The sequence below is a fragment of the Lactuca serriola genome, chromosome 2, assembly GCF_051521515.1.
Source record: "Lactuca serriola cultivar US96UC23 chromosome 2, Lser_US96UC23_V15, whole genome shotgun sequence".
Classification (NCBI taxonomy): domain Eukaryota; kingdom Viridiplantae; phylum Streptophyta; class Magnoliopsida; order Asterales; family Asteraceae; genus Lactuca; species Lactuca serriola.
Window position 1 is genome coordinate 90,010,129 of NC_136409.1, and position 23,314 is coordinate 90,033,442.

Below are 23,314 nucleotides of genomic sequence, written 5' to 3' on the forward strand. Positions count from 1 at the left end.
AGATCCGCGAGGTGAGTCTTCTCACTATACTTTACCTTGAGTAGGTAATCAGAGTTATGTGTTAGTGTATGTATGTTATGTGTATGTTATGTGTTGTACTGCATTATTTCTATGTGATTTATGCTGTGCATGATTACAGAGTTGGAACCGGAAGGTTCCTAGAGTTAGAACCTGAGGGTTCACAGAGTTGGGTGCACGGACCCATAGAGTTATAGCCTCGAGTGGCTAATATGTGTTTTATGTGGTATTTTGGGGAACTCACTAAGCTTCGTGCTTACAGTGTTAGTGTTGTTGTTTCAGGTACTGGCGATGACCGTGGGAAGGCGCCGGCTTGATCTGTACACACGCAGGGGACTTTGATATATTTACATTGATCTTGGGATTTTGTGTAATGTGAATTGGGATTTAAACCTGATGTTTTTATGAAAAAATTAATGAGAAATGTTTTTTATAAATTGTGAAAAATTATTTTAAAAATTTTCGGTGTTACAAGTTGGTATCAGAGCCTTGGTTTGAGGGATTCGAGTGCACCTTCGGGCGTATTTGAACTCAAACTGAGGATTTAAAATGTATTTTCAAAAAGAGTAAAAGATTTTTTTTGAAAAGCGCAGAGCAAGAGATGTGTGTACGATCAGTCAGCGCCCGGACGGTGATTTCCCAAAATACCTTTATATATTATGTGATATTGATATGGTGTATCCGCATGCTAGAGTAGGCTAGGTATTACTATTAGGACTAGAGTGGCCTGATTTGTGATGCCTTAGCCTAGGGAGATGTGAGCTGCTATGAGATGCTTGAGAGTGAGTAGGTAGCAGCGAGGGGCTTATGAGAGATCTATTAGAGAGTGGTCTATGCATGATAGAGTACTTGAGACCTGGGATCCAAAGAGAAGGACTTGGGGTGTATTCCGGTGCGGTGCGGACAGTAGTATTGGACCCGTACTACTGGAAGCACCGGGGCGGTGTGCAGCCCAAGTCAGAATCTTTGGAATGCCAAGAATCGAGGAGGAAAGAGTTGACGAGTGTGAGCATACTCGTATGGATTCTAATTTATCGTATGTTGTATTTCAGAGGTAGATCATGGTGAGGACTCGTTTGATGCCCGAGAGCAGTGGTACCAGTGAGGAGGAGATCCGCCGGATCATTCAGGAGGAGGTGGTTGCGGCCATCAGGGCAGAGATACCGGAGATGTTTGGGTCTATAAAGACCACATTGATTGAGACGTTTGATGAGCGTTATGCCGCTCTTTCTGAGGCTGCGGATGCAGCGGCTACCGCAGCGATTGCTGCTGCGAGGCCGCAGGGTGGGGATGCGTTGCTGTTCCGTGAGTTCAGCAACACAAAACCACCGGAGTTTGATGGTACTCAGGATCCGGTGACAGCTATGAGGTGGATATCTGATATTGAGGGGTGTTTCTTCACTTGCTCGTCTCCTGAGCATTTGAAGGTCCGGTTCGCGCTGAACCAGCTTCGCTTGGGAGCGAAGGACTGGTGGAAGTTCGTGACGGCGCAATATACGCCTGCTGAGATTTCTGCGGTGACCTGGGAGAGGTTCACCACCATGTTTCGGGATGAGTACGTTCCCCAGGTTGAGAGGGAGCGTTTAGCACAGGAGTTTCTGACCCTCAAGCAGGGTACTGAGTCTGTTACAGCGATCACGAGGATGTTCCACGAGAGGGCGATGTTCTGCCCTGAGCACGTGTCCACTGAGCAGGCACGTATGAGCCGCTACTTGAGCATCTTGAGGCGGGATATTCGGGAGTTCGCTGCGAACTCCTCGTACCGGACATTTGCCGAGCTTCAGGCAAATGCCCGGAAGAGGGAGATTGAGCTTGAGACTCAGGCCAGGGAGGAGGCGGAGTCTCAGGGGAGGGATCGGCGACCGGCACTGTCGCAGCCGGCCGCCAAGCGGGCCAAGCCTGCTGATCCCAGACCAGGGAGCCAGAAGGGCCGCACTTGCGGAAAGTGCGGCAAGGGTCATGACGGAGTTTGCCGAGCGGGGTCTTGCTACAAATGTGGCAAGGAGGGGCACATGGCCAAGGACTGCCCCAAGGGGTTTGCAGTGTGCTTTCACTGCAACCAGACCGGACACCGGAAGGCCGAGTGTCCGCAGTTGCGCGGAGCATCTCAGGGGTCTGCTCCTGCCGCCATCAGAGCTACAGAGAGTCGGCCTGTGAAGGCCGAGGCGCCGAGAGCCCGAGGGAGAGCCTTCCAGTTGACTGCGGAGGAGGTCCGCGCTGCGCCCGATGTTGTGGCTGGTATGTTTCCTTTCGTGTATTTATTTTTGATATATGATGTTATGCTTATATTATGTTATGCGTAGGTACCTTTCTTGTGAACTCCGTACCTGCTTTAGTGTTATTTGACTCGGGTGCGAGTCGGTCTTTTGTATCTTTGGCCTTTGGTCAGCATATCAGTGTTAGTCGTGAGGCATTGAGTCGGCCTCTGAGAGTTTCCATAGCTGACGATAGAGTGATTTGTGCCACGGAGGTTTTCCAGGGATGTGTGTTAGAGATTTTCGGGGTTGAGTTTCCGATTGATCTGATTCCTATTGCGATGGGTGATGTTTGTGTCATTGTGGGCATGGACTGGTTGAGCCGATTCGGCGCGGTTATCGACTGTGAGCGTCAGCTGGTGACTATACGAGACCCTAGTGGGGGAGTTCTTTCGGTGTACGGCGAGGGTACACGTTCGGGATCAGCCTTTTGTTCGGCCGCTAGGGCGAGGCAGTGTCTACAGCAGGGCTGTAAGGGTTTTGTGGCGTATGTGATGGATACACGAGCGACTTCCGAGAGACCGAGTTCAGTTGGGGAGGTACCGGTGGTGCGTGAGTTTCCAGATGTCTTTCCCGAGGAGCTGCCGGGAGTACCTCCTGTGAGGCAAGTGGAGTTTGGTATTGATTTGGTTCCGGGGGCTGCGCCTATAGCTAAGGTGCCTTATCGTCTTGCACCTCCAGAGATGCAAGAGTTATCCTCGCAGCTTCAGGAGTTGCTGGGGAAGGGATTCATTCGGCCGAGCAGCTCGCCGTGGGGAGCACCTATTCTGTTCGTCAAGAAGAAGGATGGTTCACACCGGATGTGTATTGATTACCGGGAGTTGAACAAGCTGACGGTCAAGAATCGTTACCCGTTGCCGAGGATCGACGATTTATTTGATCAGCTGCAGGGAGCATCTTGGTTTTCCAAGATCGACTTGAGGTCGGGATATCATCAGGTGAGAGTGCGGGATGAGGACGTCCAGAAGACAGCATTCAGGACGCGATATGGGCATTATGAGTTTTTGGTGATGCCTTTTGGGCTCACCAATGCCCCGGCGGTGTTCATGGATCTCATGAACAGGGTATGCAGGCCGATGTTGGATCGGTCGGTGATTGTATTTATCGATGATATTCTGGTGTATTCGAGATATAGAGAGCAGCATGAGGAGCATTTGAGGGAGGTCCTTGAGGTATTGAGATCGGAGAAGCTTTATGCAAAGTTCTCCAAGTGTGATTTCTGGTTATGGGAGGTCCAGTTTCTAGGACATCTCGTTAACCAGGAAGGGATTCTGGTCGATCCGGCCAAGGTTGAGGCGGTGATGAGTTGGGAGGTGCCAAAGTCACTCTCTGAGATCAGGAGCTTCCTTGGATTAGCAGGGTATTATCGGAGATTTATCAAGGATTTCTCCAAGATCGCAGTGCCGCTCACCAGATTGACCCGGAAGGGTGTTGCATTCTCATGGGGTCCCGAGCAGCAGACCTCCTTTGAGACACTTCGCCAGAGGTTGTGCGAAGCCCCGGTATTAGCTCTCCCGGAAGGGATGGAGGATTTTGTAGTATATTGTGATGCATCGATTTTGGGGTTGGGTGCGGTGTTGATGCAGAGGGGTCATGTGATAGCATATGCATCGAGGCAGCTGAAGCCTCATGAGACGAGATATCCCACGCATGATCTAGAGTTGGGGGCAGTAGTGTTCGCCCTCAAGATTTGGCGCCACTACTTATATGGGGTTCGATGTACGATATACACGGACCATAAGAGCTTGAAGTACTTGATGGATCAGCCCAATCTAAATATGCGTCAGAGGAGGTGGTTAGATGTGGTCAAGGATTATGATTGTGAGATCCTGTACCACCCGGGCAAGGCCAACGTGGTGGCCGATGCGTTGAGCCGCAAGGCGGAGAGCACTCCATTGCGAGATGTATGTTTGAGATTGACCATGATAGCTCCGGTATTGGATGCCATTCGTGGGGCACAGGCCGAGGCTGTGCAGCCGGAGATGCAGAAGAGGGAACGGGTCGTTGGTTTGGTTTCAGAATTCGTTACAGATGGGAGAGGGCTTATGACTTTTCAGGGTCGGATTTGGGTACCGTTTGTGGGTGGTACGCGCACTTCTTTGATGGAGGAGGCTCATCGGTCGAAATTTTCGATCCATCCGGGGGCTACGAAGATGTATTTGGATTTGAGGAAAGAGTATTGGTGGCCCTGTATGAAGAGAGACGTCGCATGGTTCGTTGAGAGGTGCTTGACCTGCCGTAGGGTTAAGGCCGAGCACCAGAGGCCGCATGGCAAGTTGCAGCCATTGGAGGTTCCCGAATGGAAGTGGGAATAGATCACTATGGATTTCATCACCAAATTGCCGAGGACGGCCAGAGGAGTTGATGCAATTTGGGTGATTGTGGATAGGTTGACGAAGAGCGCTCACTTTCTTGCCATCAGTGAGAGTTCTTCAGCGGAGAAGTTGGCGGAGTTGTATGTGAGAGAAGTGGTATCTCGGCATGGGGTGCCGATCTCGATTGTTTCAGACCGTGATGTGCGCTTCACTTCCAGATTCTGGAAGAAATTTCATGAGGAGTTGGGTACTAGATTGCATTTTAGTACCGCATATCATCCGCAGACAGACGGTCAGAGTGAGCGGACGATTCAGACGCTTGAGAACATGCTTCGAGCATGTGTGTTGGATTTCGGGGGTAGCTGGGATGCGTATTTACCCTTGGCAGAGTTTTCCTACAACAACAGCCATCATTCGAGCATTGGTATGCCACCCTTTGAGCTGTTGTATGGTAGGAGGTGTCGGACCCCCATTTGCTGGGGAGAGGTTGGGCAGAGAGTGATGGGCAGTACAGAGATCGTGCTTCAGACGACAAAGCAGATTCAGCAGGTCAGACAGAGGTTATTGACCGCCCAGAGCCGACAGAAGAGTTACGCAGACAGACGCCGGTCCGAGCTTGAGTTTCAGGTCGGCGACTTCGTTCTCCTGAAGGTCTCTCCTTGGAAAGGAGTGATTCGATTCAGGAAGAGGGGCAAGTTGGGGCCCCGACATATTGGGCCATTTCGCGTGATTGCAAGGGTAGGCCGGGTAGCCTATCGTTTGGAATTGCCAGCAGAGTTGGGGCAAATCCACGACACTTTTCATGTGTCGCAATTGAGGAAATGTATTGCCGATGAGTCGGCAGTAGTTCCATTAGAGGATATTCAGGTGGATGCGAGCTTGAATTATGCCGAGAGACCAGTAGCCATCAGAGATCGGAAGATCAAGGTACTGAGGAACAAGGAGGTACCTCTGGTGTTGGTTCAGTGGCAACACCGGAAGGGATCAGAGATGACCTGGGAGCCGGAGCGCGAGATGCGGGAGCAGCATCCAGAGCTATTTTCAGAGCGAGACTTCGAGGGCGAAGTCTAGTTCTAGTGGGGGAGAGTTGTAACAGCCCGGATTTCCAGGTATTTTATTGTTTTGATTTTTTTTGGTGTTTTGAGAGGGGACTCGGCGAGTTGGAGCTCAGACTCGCCGAGTAGGGTCGCGATTCTGGACGCGGGATTCGTCTGGACTCGGCGAGTCCAGGATATGGACTCGGCGAGTCCACGCTATTTAATGAAACCCTAATTTCCCGGGTTTGGGACCTATTTAAAGGGCCTTATGGCCGTCATTTGCACCCAACAGTCCATAGAGAGAAACCCTAGAGTGCTTTAGCGATTTGAGAGAGAAAGGAAGCATTTCTTGACATTTGTGTGTTGTTTAGCAAAGAAGAGGGAGGCTCTAGCCAAGAGGAGGCAAAGGGGACTGCTATTCGGTGGATTTGAAGCTTACCCCTTCAATCTAAAGGTATGATTTCGGCTCATCTCCTGTTTTGTGAAGTATAATTGATTTTAGGGTTTCTTGTGACCTGGTTGAGTTGATTGGACGGCCAAATAGTCCCTTGCTAGTGATGAGACTTCGGATCTGGATCCATAGAGGTCCAGAGAGCCTCATTCATCAAGCTTTTTATAGAACAATGGAGGTTATGACCTTGAGTGGTGGGATTTGTTGATGATTCTTCATATATGATTGTATAGAGGTTGTTTATGCACAAAGTCTGGGGCTTTACGTGGTGAATCATTCTAGGAAGGCCAGATCTATGAGTTGTTGGAACAGATCTGACCTTAGAAGCAAGTTTGAGTGATTGCATGGCATGGACTCGCCGAGTCCGATGAGCAGACTCGGCGAGTAGCTTGAAGATTGCCTTGGACCGACCAGTGAGTGGTCCAGTCGAGTCATGTATTGACTCAGTGAGTCAAGGCGAGTTAGAGAGGGTTGTCAAGTGGTCTGAGTCGAGCTGGGACTCGCCGAGTCTTTCTTGAGACTCGGCGAGTTGAGTCGGGGTGGCCCCGCGATTCTTCCAGGTGGAACTCGTCGAGTCAGGGGGAGTACTCGACGTGTAAGAAGGGAATCCTAGAGAGTTGGTGAAAACGTCTAGACTCGCCGAGTTGCCCTCGTGCACTCGCCGAGTCCGGTCAAAGTTGACCGTTGACCGTTGACCAGAGTTGACCAGTGTTGACTTCTTAGGGATAGTCAACCTTAGAGATAAAAAGTGTTAATTAGAGACATATGATGTTATAGGAGGATTATAGCTCAGAGGATCGGGCACGAGGGATTCAGGATTTGTGAGTCATCGAGATCCGCGAGGTGAGTCTTCTCACTATACTTTACCTTGAGTAGGTAATCAGAGTTATGTGTTAGTGTATGTATGTTATGTGTTGTACTGCATTATTTCTATGTGATTTATGCTGTGCATGATTACAGAGTTGGAACCGGAAGGTTCCTAGAGTTAGAACCTGAGGGTTCACAGAGTTGGGTGCACGGACCCATAGAGTTATAGCCTCGAGTGGCTAATATGTGTTTTATGTGGTATTTTGGGGAACTCACTAAGCTTCGTGCTTACAGTGTTAGTGTTGTTGTTTCAGGTACTGGCGATGACCGTGGGAAGGCGGCGGCTTGATCTGTACACACGCAGGGGACTTTGATATATGTACATTGATCTTGGGATTTTGTGTAATGTGAATTGAGATTTAAACCTGATGTTTTTTATGAAAAATTAATGAGAAATGTTTTTATAAATTGTGAAAAATTATTTTAAAATTTTCGGTGTTACAGTTAGAGCTAAAGTGTTTTCATGACTAAACATGAGGGGAAATCCTTCCTAAGGGCATGGAATCACTAAGACTAAGTGTCCCATGTTCTATACCCAATGATCTATGCAAGTTTAAGGCCAAATATGAGTATTAGGGTGTGTATATAGCCATAAAGGTGAGTGTGCGGCTAGGGTATGCAGCCAGACTTGTGAGTGAGGCTGCACACTAGAGTGTGCGGCCGTACAAGGTGTGTGTGCGGCCGTACACAGGGGTATGCGGCCGTACACTCCTTTTTCGTGTCCCATGTGTCGATTTTGTGGCCTTACTCTCACTTTGGAGGGTATTATGTGTGTGTGCGGCCGCCTGATGAAGGTGTGCGGCCGCACTCCTTCATAGGATGAAGAACATGAAGAACATTATGAGTTTGAGGCTTGGATTCAAGTGTTTCACCTCTATGACAAGTAAAATTATGGTGTTCTTCACGTTTTGGGAGTCTTCTAGGTGTTCTTGGGTGGTTTTCTAGAGAGAGAAAGTATAGAGTGAGAAAGGATGCAGCCAAAAGTGAATGGAAGGGGGGGTCCTCTACTTTATATAGGGTTGAGTGTGAGGCTGGAGGGGTTTGCTGCTGGGTGTGCGGCTGGCTTGGCCGCACACACTAGTGTGCGGCCGCACACACCTCTCTTGGTGTGTTTGGCTGGATTTTGTGATGCAACACCCTTCCTAATCTTTCCTAAGGTCCATATCTATGATATATTAAGCCTAAAACACTAGCGCGGAGTCAATATACTATTACAAGATGCTAAATTCAAGTGAAATATAGATATAGGGATCGATTGCTTAGTGTAAAATTATCAGGTTGTCACACATTGGGCCATAAGCCCATGGGCCGTAAACTCATGTGTATATTACCATATGGGCCGTAAACTCCAATATGAGGCCCTACTCCCCTATATGCAACCCTATGTGGTTTAACACTTCAGTACAAGTGTTTCCTAGTCCCTGAGGTTGTTCCATTACATAATTAGTTGTTATAAACACTAATTGTAATCATATATGTGTCATTATATGTGAAATAGGATCCGTGTGTGCTCAAGTCTTCACATGACACTTAGCACTCTTTACCGATCTTACATTCGCATCACTCACTTCAGGTGAGTTCATACCCCTTAATCTATCCTTTAAACTATGTTATCAAAACAAACTACTTTTAATCGCTTTATAAATTGACATCAAGTCATCAATATTTATTATTAAACTCTTCAAATGCTTTACAAAACTTCTTTCAAACTTATATATATTGTCCAATGCATGCCTATATATGTATAGTTATATAAGTAATATGTAAAGGACTTAGGACTGATAACTCGCTTTATTTCCTTTTCCTTGTTTGGATGTGGCCTTAGGATATCGGGTATTTGTCCGAATGTCGTCTAAATATTAGTTATATATTATGTATACCTATGTAGACATAAAAGTACTATTTAATTAGTTCGGTACCTTTGGGTAGCAAAGGTATATACTTTCATCTATTCATATACATAAATTACTAGTAAACTATAATAGGTATAGTTTAGGAGAAACTATAACAAAGAATACTATCATATAAAAGTACATACAGAGAATACTATCATATACAAGTACATATAGAGAATACTATCATATACAATTACATACAGAGAATACTATACACAAGGACACTTTAGGATCTCATTATACCAATGATCACTAACGCATTGTTCTAAACAAAAGGTGATAACGAATTGGGTATACATGATCATATTACTTTAATGTGAATTACACAACTAGCAACTTGGTTGTTGAAGTCGCATTTGGTTCCCCGAATCTCTTGTAGGGAGAACGTATAGTATGGGGACTATTCATCACATCATGACCTTAATAAAACAGATATGTCTTAAGGTAATCAGTAAAGCAGGTTGTCAATTTAAAAGATCCCTGAGTACTTAAATTTCCCGTTACTTTCATAAGTGATAGTTCCACTTGAAAGTTAATGCAAGCTATAGACAAACAAACATTCAAAACAGTCGGGTCTTGGCAGAAAACTACTTTTTATACTAGTAGGAAATATGGGATTTTCTAGGGGTTTTCAAACATATACAAACATTTACATTGAACATTTACAAACATTTTCATTCAAACTTATACAAACGTTTACATCCAAAGTGACAACCCAAAATTTTCTATCCTGTACAGTCAAACACTTCATTGAAAGTCAAACTCATTCCTACTATCATTTAGCACAATTTAGAGTCTGTTTGAGCGTTTTGAGCCTTGTACACTTAAGGGATAAGTGTTGGGGTTTATCTGCTGAAGCTGTAGTACAAAGATCAGGACTAAAACACCATGACCTTGAGTTCACGGCCACCACACTGGAGTTTACGACCGTAAACTCCATGTGGGCCATAAACTCACCCTATATGATCAAGTTTTGGCCATTTGTTTCATTCCTTCACTTCTTTGGCCGATTTTCCTCCATTCTCTCTCAAGTACCAACCAACTTTCCATCCTTAGATCATCAAAAGTGTAAGTGTTCTATCCCTTTATTAGTTGATACACGTTATTAACTAGCTTCATACATTGATTTCATCCATGAAAATCATGTTTGTTTAGATCTTCAAGAAACACCAAGAACACACACTAGTGTTCTTGGACCTTAAACACCCAATCAGGCTTCTATCTTGTAAATAGACTTGTCCTAGCTTGTTATGAACTTGTTTACACTTAGAAAACACCAAGAAATCATAAGATCAAAGGTATTTACGGCCAAGGCATGTTCTTGGGCCGTAAACCCTTATAAGTGGGGCAAAGTGCACCTTAGTCCCTTCCTAAGCCTTGAACACTATTCTAGATCACTTCCTTGAAGTGTTTAGGACCTTAAGCTTCAAAGAAACCAAGTCCACATAGAGTTTACGGCCATAACTCATAAGGAAATGGTCCTTAGGCCGTAAACTCTATAAGATGGTGATATTGTGCCCATAATGCTTCCTAAGGACTTGACTTGAACATAGAATGCTTTCTCTTGACTAATAAGACCTTAAATCACCATGTGACAACCCAAAAAATTTCCATTCGGTAAAACCATCCACTACAATTGAAGTCAAATCTGTTTCTGCTAACTTTCAAGCTTTTGGGATAAGTTTGAGTGTTTTAAAGTTAGTGCTTTAGAAGATATCAGGAGAGAAGATACCCTAGGGTTTATTATGTAACAATAAGTGCCCAAAACTTCAAGAGTTTGGAATATTACGGTCCGAAAATGATATTGGAACCGAAAACCCTCAAGACTATATAAGTAAAACTTAGCCATTTTGGATTCATTTCTTACATTTCCAACTAGAGAAAACCCGAATTCTCTCTCAAGGATCTTCATCGAACTAGCAGCTCTATGTCCCAAGATGATTACCTCAGAGAGCAAGAAGATAGAAAGGTACATTTAGGGTCTGACTGCTCCGACCCAAGGAAATGTGCTGTCTTCTAACCCAGCCACGTTCGATAGTGCTAAACGCTTGGCTCAGCGACTCATCAATCATGGAGTCCGCCACAACGTAAAAGTCCCTATTCCTGAGTCATCGAGGGAAGAGGACTATAATCAGAAGTCAGGGAACAAAAGGAAGGAGAAACAAACACCACAAGACACCTCGCAAGAGCAACGAGCGAGTACTATGTACGCCGCAATGACACCTACTGCTTCAGCACCTGCCAGTCGTTATACTGGAAACCTTCCGAAGTGTGGAAAGTGTAACTTTCACCACACTGGAGTATGCCAAGAAATGCAGTGTCTAAACTGCCATAGAAAGGGACACACAGTCCGTTACTGCAGGGCACCGGCTCAACCGATCTCCCAAGTCCTCGGAACTGAAGAAAACCAAGCCTGCTATGGCTGTGGTGAGACTGGACACCATCAGAGGAACTGCCCAATAAAAAGGAACTCAGGAGCGGATGGACGCATTCTTATGATCACCGTAGGAGAATCTACCCCGGAGTCGTCGACGAGTAGTGGTACTTTTTTTCAAAATGGTTATTACTTTTAAAATTAATTTATATTCATATAAGATTAAAATTTGGGGATGGAATTTAAAAGTAACTATAACAACTCACATGTTGAAATAGGTCACAGTATTCAAGAGAACTAAAAAGATCCGTCAGAGAAGCTATTATGGCTCACCATATACATCAGGGTTGTGCGCAACTAGGATGTTGCAGACTTAGAGTGAGTGACTCCGCTTAGGTCCCCTTTCCTTAATTGGTTGAGGATTTGAGGCAGAGATACTCAGTCGACTGCCTGGCCCATCTTAATAATTCACAACTTGTATATGACGGGCAATGATAGGGGTACCAAGGGGGATTATGGTATAAAAGTATCCCTTTAGTTAATAAAGCACTTTTATTTGTATGTATGCGCACATAGCGGTACAATACTGTAACAACCCGAAGTTGTTCATCGCCGAAAACCCGTTCTACCCGAATAACTCGTCGGAAATCGAAATGTCCCGTTATCGTTTTGGGCTTAATTAACTAAAATTTTATATCTATTTTCATTCAATGAGGGTCCAAATCATTTTGGAACTCATGAATTTAGCCCAAAACATTTATTTCATAAGTTTTAGAAATATCCTCGTCGGGTGACGGAGACTCAATCGGGTGCGACCCAAAGCATCGTTTAAAGCCGGTATCGGGTAGAATTTCACCGTGTCCAAGTTTTAGGAACTATATAAACATGTTTAAGCACTCATTTGAAGCTTTTTCCTTCTCTCTCTACTCTCTCTCTAACCTCTCTCCTAAATCCAAGGATTAAGTGTCCAAAACTCAAATTTAAGGCCTCAAATCCTTAAGGTACCTTCCTAGCCTTAATCTATAGCATGTTTAGCTTCCAAATTAGACACTTAATCATGAAATTGGGCAATATATGTGAGTTTACTGCCCAGGAGGCAGCCTAGGCCGTAAACATCATTTTGAAGGGTTTTTAGCCCTTAAACTCCTTCCTAGACTCAAATGGACTTTAGATATGGCTAAGGGACTTCAAGATATGGACTTAGAACACCTAAAACTATAACTTTGTGGACTTTGAAGGAGTTTACGGCCAAGGCATAAGCTTGGGCCGTAAACTCATTAAAATGGTGTTATTCATGACTTTAAACCCTTCCAAATCACCCCTACAGCTTAGATATGAATTATAGGACTTTGATTCTTGCATTTGGACACTTGAAACATTAATTTTGAGGGACTTAGATGAGTTTACGGCCAAGGAGAGTTCTTGGGCCGTAAACTCCATAAAACTTGGCATAAATCTCATTCTAAGGTGTTAGAAAGCCATCCAACACCACCAAAAGCCTTGGAATAAATCAAGGGACCAACCAAAAATACTTTGAGGGCCTAAAACACAACATTTATGGGGTTTCTAAGAGTTTACGGCCAAGACCTGTTCTTGGGCCGTAAACTCCAAAATTTTTGGTGTTAGAATGCAAACTAAACACCCCTAAGGCCCTTAGATGAATTTTAGAAGTCCTTTCATGCAAGTTTTAGACCTTGAAACACATTATAGCATCATATAATAGAGTTTACGGCCATGAGGGGGGTCTTATAGGCCGTAAACTCCATAAATCTCCCAAAAATCCCATACAAACTCATGTTAGGCCTTGGATTAATTTTACCAATCACATGTGATTTGTTCTAGCACCATTTAGCATCATTTTCATAAAGATTAAGGAGTTTACGGCCAGGAGCCTATGCTAGGCCGTAAACTCCCCTAAATTAATCATTTTAGTGATTTTAATCCATTCCATGCATTTAAATCAAAGCCTAGAATCATTTCCATGTCCATGTAAGCCATTTAAACACCCAAAACCACACCCACATGAGTTTACGGCCGTAAACTCATGTATGTGTGTGTTTTGTGGTTGTAAACTCATTTAAAAGTTTACTCATTGGGAGTAAACTCAAGTCCCAAGTCCCTAGTGTCATTTCCCATCCTTAAACGCCACCCGGGTCCTTCCAAACACTCGTATCGGAGTGTTTTCGCGACTTGAAGCAAGTGTCCCTATCATATAAATAAACTAAGTCCTAATTAGATACAAATGTGTATCTTTACATTATAATTAGGAACCTCGTGTATTTACAAGCCCCGGATCAACTCTTAGCATTCAAACCGTCCTACTTCTCGTCCGGTGAGTTCATACCCCTACGCCTTTTTCACTGTTTTTAACTGTTTTCATGGGGGGAATACAAGCAAACCAAAACTGTTTTCAAATCATAACATTTATGTGTTTCAAATAATATATGGCAATCTTATAAACTCTTTTACTCCTTATGTATTATGTTGAGCATAAGGAAAGATTTATCAATTACAACTAAATGGATTTTAGTTAAGAAAATAACCAAACTAATCAAATTATTATGGGAATAATTTGGGGTTCTATGTTTCTCTTTATATCGTGTACTGATATCTGTATTAAGTTATTAGATAAACTATGTCTGATTCAGTTTATCTCTGTATCATTCGAATGTTTTTGCCAGATAATTTCATTGTATGTATCTATTTTCAAATGTATCATGTCTTGAAATCTTTGTATGTTTGGTATCGTATGAGAATCCTGTGAATAGTTTAATACTAGCTTGTGAGATAGTCACTACCCTTTATGGATGATCAAGTAAATCCTCTCCGGAAGTGTAACCAGAGTCTCCTGGAGAGAGAGCGAAGAGTTTGTGAATAGATCTATTCAGGACTGACAATCCCACACCTTAACTGCTAGCTACAGTTAGGCGGACACGCCTGGGGTGACAAATTCTGGATATCATTCGACGTCTGACTAACGTCAAGGAGGTCTCGTTGTCATATCAGTATGGTTACCCGACTCACAATACGTATTAATATAAACTTATTCACATCTATGATTTCGTTTAGAATCTATATCTCGTTCGGGATGGTAATCCCATGGTTTTGTAATCTATATCTCGTTCGGGATGGTAATCCCATGGTTTTATGTCTATACCTCGTTCGGGATGATAATCCCATGATCTTGTGTCCATATTTCGTTCGGGATGGCAATCCCATGGTATTGAAACTAAATCTTATACGGGATGATAATCCCATGATTTTATCAATCTATCATATATCTAGTTTCGGGATAGTGATCCCATGGTTTATCGAGCTATCTATATCTACTTTCGGGATAGTGATCCCATGGTTTTTATCGAATTACCTTATAACTGGTTTGGGATGTAGTCCCAAGGTTTTCAAAATACTTTCTATTTATAGTTTGTCCAAATTATAGTTTTGTGAATTAAACTATACTATGTGCTATCTAATCAATCTTACAATTAGGAAAATATGGGATTTTCCTGGGGTTAGCTATATCTGTATCAGAACTGTAATGAAAGATAACTTAACTACTTTACATAAGAAAATATGGGATTTTCTTGAATATCAAATCTTTTCAGAAAACTAAAGAAAATCGATACATTTTCACAAAACAAAACCGCTTATGAACTCACCAGCTTTATGCTGATTTTCAAACCGCTTGTATTCTCAGGTCCAAGTTAGACAGGTACCCGGCGATATCTTTTGCTGAAGATGGAGTGCTCCGAAGACTCGTCTCTTTTGTTCATATGATATATGTATAACTTTTGTACAATTTACTTTTGAACCAAATGTAAACTTTCAGATATATGTAATGTAATGGTTGTTTACTGTGATTACTATGTACATTGGAATTGATACACAACATGGAGTCAACCCCGGGAACGTTTCCGCCTTTGGTTTTCGGGGTGTGACAAATACATAGGAGTGTTAACTTCAAATAGAAAACAGGAAACACGAGATCAGTTACAAGGAGTACATTGTTGAACATACTAAGAGTACAGTACCAATCATACCATGGATACATCGTCGTTTATCAAACGTTTCTTTCATTTGACCAAAACTTTGTTCAGTATAGAGTCCATTGTTTTCTTTTGTCATGAGTTGGCGTGGTCCTCACCATACTGAGTTCATATGTTTCTATCGCCTCGATCGGCAAGTTCTTGAAACTTTCATCTTTCATATCGAAAGTCCGACCTGAATCAAAAATTTTATCTTTCGCATTCTAAACCCCTGAAGTACTCGTGCGAAGAGTAGTTTGTCCTCCGAAGCCTTATCATCAGATGTCCGCACACCGTCACGAAATACCACTCGCCCAGCAGACCAAGTTCGAGCACAAAGGCTAAGGACGAATACAGCCCGCCTATTATTATTTAGTATATATGCAAGGGTGGTATATGAATATGATTACGCAGATCTAGTATGTGTGTTTCCACCATATCTCCTATTCCCAGTTGGGTTGTGGACCTAGGGCAGAGTCGCACATCCGACAGTCCTACTAATCCTAATTATATATGGCTTGTGTACATGAGGTAATGATAGATGGACAAAGTATGAATCCTATCAAGAACACCAGGGCAAAGTTGCTAGGTCTACGAGTGAGTATTCTGCAAATCAGAAGAGCGTAACCCCAGTAGTAACGCTAAGAGAGCTAATTTCGGGACGAAATTCATTCTAACGGGGGGATGATGTGACAACCCAAAAATTTCCATTCGGTAAAACCATCCACTACAATTGAAGTCAAATCTATTTCTGCTAACTTTCAAGCTTTTGGGATAAGTTTGAGTGTTTTAAAGTTAGTGCTTCAGAAGATATCAGGAGAGAGGATACCCTAGGGTTTACTATGTAACAATAAGTGCCCAAAACTTCAAGAGTTTGGAATATTACGGTCCAAAAATGATATTGGGACCAAAAACCCTCAAGACTATATAAGTAAAACTTAGCCATTTTGGGTTCATTTCTTACATTTCCAACTAGAGAAAACCCGAATTCTCTCTCAAGGATCTTCACCCGATCACCCCGAATTGTAAGTGCTTCAACCTAGAGTGTATTAAAGTGTAATATATGCCTAGATAACATGAAAAATCATCCAAAAACACCAAGGAAATGGTGTTCACGGCCCAAGATCCTGTTGGACCGTGAACACTAAATTTGAGTGCCAAAAGTGTGCCCGATGTCCCTATAGACCTTGGAACCAAACATGGAACTACCCATGACATGTCTAGACCTTATAATCATTAAGAAACAAGGGCTAGAAGTGAGTTCATGGCCAAGGATGTTCTTGGGCCGTGAACTCCATTTTATGGTGCCAAAATGCCCTAAATGCCTTCCTTAAGCCAAGAGACTAGCCTAGCACTTTACCTTGATGTGTTTAGGACTCAAAACAATCAAAATACAATCACCCATAGGTGATTACGGCCGCAAACTCAAGCCAAAATGGTCCAAGGGCTGAAAACTCAAGTTAGGGGTGTTTTGATGCCACAAACATTTCCTAAGGCTTAGACTTGAATTTAGGATGCTTCATTATGACCTTTAGGACCCTAAACAACCCTCATAAACATAAATGGCCATGATTTTATGGTTGTAAACTCATTAGGGTTGTAAACACCTCAAAAACTCCAAAGAATGTGGTTTTCCTCATCCTAGGGTAGAGCTAAGGTCCCTAAATCATCCCCTAGCCTTCAAACTTGCACTTACACATGAGTAACCATGAGTTTATGGCCGTAAACTCCCTTGGGCCGTAAACCCATGGTAGTAAACTCATGTGAGTGCCATTCTATCTTCCTTTGTTGAATCACATGTGATTCCAACATTTGGTCAAGATGTTTCCTAGTCCCGGAAGGTGTTTCCTTTCATATAGTTGTTATAAACACTATATTCATGTCAATATGTGTCCTTATATGTCAATTAGGACTTATTGTGTCTCGAGACTTCATTCATGGAACTTCTCATCCGTACGCGCATACCCATTTGAATCACCCACATAAGTGAGTTCATACCTCGTAATGAATCTTTTAACTATTTTAACTGTTTTAAGGGGGGAATACAAGTTGAACACAATGATAATTGTGTAAATGTTTGTTACAAACATCTTTCAAAATGTTACCCATGTTATTTATAAGTTGTCAATACATTCCAAAACTCTTTTAAAGGTTTTGTTACTTTATAGTTATACAAAACTCCGTTTTTAAAGTATAAGCATAACTTAGTAAATAAATGAGTCTTTTCAGTGACAGTACAGTTAGAACATTAGTAAACTATTATAGGTATAGTTTAGGAGAATGCTATTCATTACTTCTAGTAGAATGAATCACACAAAGAGTCTGTTCAGTTCACGAGTCTATACAAATACAATACGCTTACATGAATACTTCTACATAGATACGCTTACATGGAATATATTTACATAAATACAATATCAATACACGATAACAGAACAGAACATAATAAGATGCTATCGCATGGAACAAGTTCAGGATCTAACTATACCAATGAATCACTTCTACATTGTGATAGTTGATACGTGTATGGGCTTGATTTGGTGAGTAGGGTAGTGTTTAGGTAAATTAATAGGGAATAGTAACCAGAAATGATATATGAATGGAAAGAAATGGATAGATTAGTAACAACTCAAGACCTATTAAGTTGTATACCGGTGAAAACAATCCAAGACCTATTGGATTGAGTTCGTATCAAGTCAAGAACACGTCCTAACAAGACAATTTGTGAATTATAACAATAATTCCAATTGAACAAAGGTTTTTTTTCTTAAAAATTCGTCTATTACTTTTTCCATGCATAATTTGGCTTTATATGAAGCCTTTATTACAAATTTGGTGGTTACAAGCCAACCAACCAATTATTCATTAAAACTAGTAAATAGAAATTAAGGTAACTCTTGAAAGAACACAAAAAAAACGTCCATGAGACTTGTGAATGAAAAAAAAACGGCTATGCTTCATTAAGGAGCCATAAGAAGCATTAAGGAGTCATCATAAGCATTAAAGTGTAACCCTAATCCACCAAAGAGTGTCAAAAACGGCTAGGAGGCTTTATGAAGCAAATAGTAACGTTTTTAGCACTTATGGAGCCTTAAAAATGTTGCCCTAGTCTTCATGCAACCCTAATTCAATTTGTGGGTTACCATGCACAACCCAACCATTGAGCCCAAACCACCTTCTAGCCCACTAGTAATCACTAATCCATCACATTTTGGGCTTTCATGATCCATGCATGGATCATCCCCTCCCCCTTTGAAAGGAATTGACCTCAATTCATCAAGTCCATCATCATCAAGATAAGGTGAAAGATCTCCCACATTAAAGGTAGCATGCACTCCATGGTCTCCTCCCAAATCTACCTTATAAGCATTATCATTGACACGTGACACCACTCTGTAAGGACCTTCAGCTCTTGGCATCAACTTGTTTTTCCTTTTGTTAGGAAAACGTTCTTTCCTCATATACACCCACACCAAGTCACCATCTTGAAAGACACGTGGTTTCCTATGCTTGTTGGACTTCTGTTTGTACAACTCATTCACGGCTTCAAACTTCTCACGAACTTGTTGGTGTAGTTTCATCATAGCCTTCAACTTGTCATTAGCATCCTTGTGAACCAATTCATCCTTTGGCAATGGAATCAAATCCAAAGGCATGTAAGGATTCACACCATACACCACCTCAAAAGGAGAGTGACCTGTAGCATAAGTAGGAGAACGATTATAGGCAAATTCAGCATGTGCAAGTTTGATGTCCCAATCTTTTTGAGTTTTGCTAACCAACCCTCTCAACAAAGCACCCAAAGTTCTATTAGTCACCTCCGTTTGCCCATCCGTTTGTGGATGATGGGATGTACTAAAAAGTAACTTAGTACCGACTTTCCTCCACAAAGTGTTCCAAAAGTAACTTAGAAACTTGGAATCCCTATCAGAAACAATTGTTTTAGGAATACCATGCAAACGAACCACCTCTTTAAAGTACAAATCAGCCACGTTAGAGGCATCATTTGTTTTATGACATGGCACAAAGTGAGCCATTTTTGAAAACCTATCCACCACCACCATAATGGAATCCTTCCCCCTTTGATTTCTAGGCAAAGCCATAATGAAATCCATGGACACATCTTCCCAAGGACGAATAGGAACCGGCAAAGGAGTGTAAACACCATGCTTGAAAGTTGTTTTTGCCATATGACATGTAACACACTTGCCCACTATGTTGGTTACATCCCCCAACATCTTCGGCCAAAAGAAATGTTCTTTAAGCACCTGCAAAGTTTTGGTAATGCCAAAATGACCAGCCAAACCACCGCCATGAGCTTCACGAATCAACAACTCCCGTATTGCATGTTTTGGGACACAAAGGCGATTGCCTTTGAATAGAAAGCCATCTTGAATCACAAATTCACCATTAGGACCACCTGCACATTTCAAAAACATATCTCCAAAGTCCATATCAGATTGATAATGGTCCTTTAGAGTTTCAAATCCCAAGAAACGAACATCCAAAGTCACCAACAATGAGTAACGCCTCGAGAGTGCATCAGCCACCACATTGCTTCTACCATCCTTGTATTTGCATGAGAAATGAAAGGATTGCAAGAACTCCACCCACTTTGCATGTCTTGTGCTCAACTTTTGTTGCCCATTGATGTACTTTAAGGATTCATGATCAGAATGCAAAATAAAATGATTTGCACGCAAATAATGACTCCAATGATCTAAAGCACGGACAATAGCATAAAACTCCTTATCATAAGTGCAATAATTCAAACGAGCACCACCCAACTTTTCAGAAAAATAAGCAATAGGACGTTTGGATTGGATCAAAACAGCCCCAATACCAACTCCACTTGCATCACACTCCACTTCAAATGGTTGAGAAAAATCAGGAAGAGCCAAAATAGGAGCATCACACAACAATGCCTTGAGTTTCTCAAATGCCTTTTGAGCTTCTTCTCCCCATGCAAAGACTCCTTTCTTCAAACAACCTGTTATGGGACTTGCAATGGTGCTAAAATCACGAACAAATCTTCTATAGAAAGAAGCAAGACCATGAAATGATCTAACTTCAGAAATATTAGTAGGAATAGGCCATGACTTGATTGCTTCAGTCTTGGATGGGTCCACGGACACGCCATTTCTTGACACCACAAAACCCAAAAATGCCACTTCTTCCACCAAAAACGAACATTTTTCTTGCTTCCCATAGAGTTTTTGAGCTCTAAGCGTCTCGAAAACCTGTTTTAAGTGCACCAAATGATCCTCCAAGCTCTTGCTATATACCAAGATATCATCAAGGTACACAACCACAAACCTGCCCAAAAAAGATTTTAGCACTTCATTCATTAGTCGCATGAAAGTGCTAGGTGCATTAGTTAGACCGAAAGGCATCACGGTCCATTCATACAAGCCATGTTTAGTTTTAAAGGCTGTTTTCCATTCATCCCCTTCACGCATACGAATTTGATGGTAACCACTTCTCAAATCAATTTTTGAGAACACAATAGAACCATGCAACTCGTCCAACAAATCATCAATTCTAGGAATAGGAAATCGGTATTTTATGGTGATGTTATTAACGACCCTACTATCAACACACATCCTCCAAGAACCATCTTTTTTTGGAACCAACAAAACTGGAACAGCACAAGGACTTAGGCTTTCACGAACATAACCCATTTTCATGAGTTCATCAATTTGTTTTTGCAACTCTTTTGTCACCTCCGGATTACATCTATAGGCGGCTTTATTGGGCAAAGGAGCACCCGGAATAAGGTCAATTTGGTGTTCGATACCACGGATTGGAGGCAAACCCGGTGGTAATTCGCTTGGAAACACATCTTGAAACTCCAAAAGCAAATCAGCAATAGCGTTTTCTCCATGCACCATCTTCTCCACCTTTGCATGCTCTTTGGCCACAAGCATGTAGATAACATCACCTTTGTCAAGAACTTGCTCCACCTCCCTTTCACTAGCAAACATAGAAAGATTAGGTTTTTTTACTTGTTTAGAATTCATGGACCTTATGGCCGTTGGGGACATGGGTTTTAACACAATTTTTTTATTATTGTGTTTCAACTCATATTCATTGCTCCTCCCTCTATGTAACACGTCCCTATCAAATTGCCAAGGACGCCCCAACAAAATATGACATGCATCCATAGGAATAACATCACACAACACTTCATCTTCATAAGACCCCATAGTTAGACCAACTCTAACCTGTTTTGTCACCTTTATTTTGCTTCCATCATCCAACCAATGAAGAACATATGGTTTTGGGTGGTTTGTAGTAGACAAACCCAATTTGATCACCATTTCATTAGAAGCAACATTAGTACAACTTCCACCATCAATAATCAAACTACACCACTTGTCTCTAACCAAACATTTGGTGTGAAACAATTGGTCTCGTTGATCCATATCAGCCACGGTTTGAACCCCTTGAGTTTTAAGGGTTCTAAGCACCAAAACTGTATCATACACCGGTGCTTCATACTCTACCTCCTCCTCTTCTTCCTCTTCTTGTTGTGTATCATAAAAAATACCCGCCAACCTCTCTTCTTCCTCCAACTCTTCACGACATTCAATGGCCTCCCTTAAAGTCACCACCCTTTTGTTTGGACAAGCATTTTGGTAATGACCAAAACCTTGACACTTGAAACATCTAATTTTCGCCAAACTAGTTTCTTTGGTACCACTAGTAAGTTTAGGAGCAACGGGAACACTACTAGAACCAGAAGGAGTAGAAACAGAATTTTGTCTATTGCTAGACTCGGGCTTGGACCACGACTTTGACTTGGGACTTTCGAGACTTGAACTTGAACTCCCACCATAACGTGCTTTGGCCTGCCCTTCCAACTTCAAACACAAACCACAAAGAGTTCCAAAATCAGCATAAGGATATAACTCCACAACATTGGCAATGTTGTAGTTCAACCCTTTTAGAAAACGAGTCATTTTTTGTTCTTCAATTTCTTCAATATCCCCCATCAAGGACAACTTCTCAAATTCATCAATGTATTCTCCAACACTCATTTTTCCTTGCCTCAAATCAGCAATCTTCTTGTAAGTGGCAATTCTATGAGTAGAAGGAACATATCTCTTTCTTAGCTTTCGTTTTAGAGAAAGCCAAGAACAAATTTTTTCTTTGCCTTCACGGGTTCTCTTGGCCTTAAGCCCTTCAAACCACAATGAAGCACCACCACTTAGCTTGAGAATGGCATACTTGCAGCTTTTTTCATCATCCACTTCTTTGAACTCAAACATTCTTTCAATCTTCCTTTCCCACTCCAAGTAGCGTTCAGGATCAGTTCCACCAACAAATTCAGGCAATTCAGACACCTTGAATTCTTCCACAACCCTATGTTCACCACGGCGGGGTTGCCTTCGATTTCCACCTTCTTGGATGTTTCTTAATGCTTCACGAAGATTTTGTAGGAACTCCGGATCATCAAAATCCATTATGCGCTCTGATACCACTTATGATACGTGTATGGGCTTGATTTGGTGAGTAGGGTAGTGTTTAGGTAAATTAATAGGGAATAGTAACCAGAAATGATATATGAATGGAAAGAAATGGATAGATTAGTAACAACTCAAGACCTATTAAGTTGTATACCGGTGAAAACAATCCAAGACCTATTGGATTGAGTTCGTATCAAGTCAAGAACCCGTCCTAACAAGATAATTTGTGAATTATAACAATAATTCCAATTGAACAAAGGTTTTTTTTCTTAAAAATTCGTCTATTACTTTTTCCATGCATAATTTGGCTTTATATGAAGCCTTTATTACAAATTTGGTGGTTACAAGCCAACCAACCAATTATTCATTAAAACTAGTAAATAGAAATTAAGGTAACTCTTGAAAGAACACAAAAAAAACGTCCATGAGACTTGTGAATGAAAAAAAACGGCTATGCTTCATTAAGGAGCCATAAGAAGCATTAAGGAGTCATCATAAGCATTAAAGTGTAACCCTAATCCACCAAAGAGTGTCAAAAACGGCTAGGAGGCTTTATGAAGCAAATAGTAACGTTTTTAGCACTTATGAAGCCTTAAAAATGTTGCCCT

General features: G+C 42.1%; 1 protein-coding gene across 1 annotated transcript in view; it reads right to left on the reverse strand.

Annotated features, from left to right (window-relative positions):
* The window catches only part of LOC145089373 (uncharacterized), a 66,912-nt gene extending 44,209 nt beyond the window's left edge, over positions 1-22,703 (reverse strand). The window contains exon 1 of the mRNA XM_079027817.1: positions 19,444-22,703. Within this exon, the coding sequence (XP_078883943.1) occupies positions 19,444-22,703 (3,260 nt within the window). The remainder of the gene's footprint in view (positions 1-19,443) is intronic.
* Between the last annotated feature and the right edge of the window lie 611 nt (positions 22,704-23,314).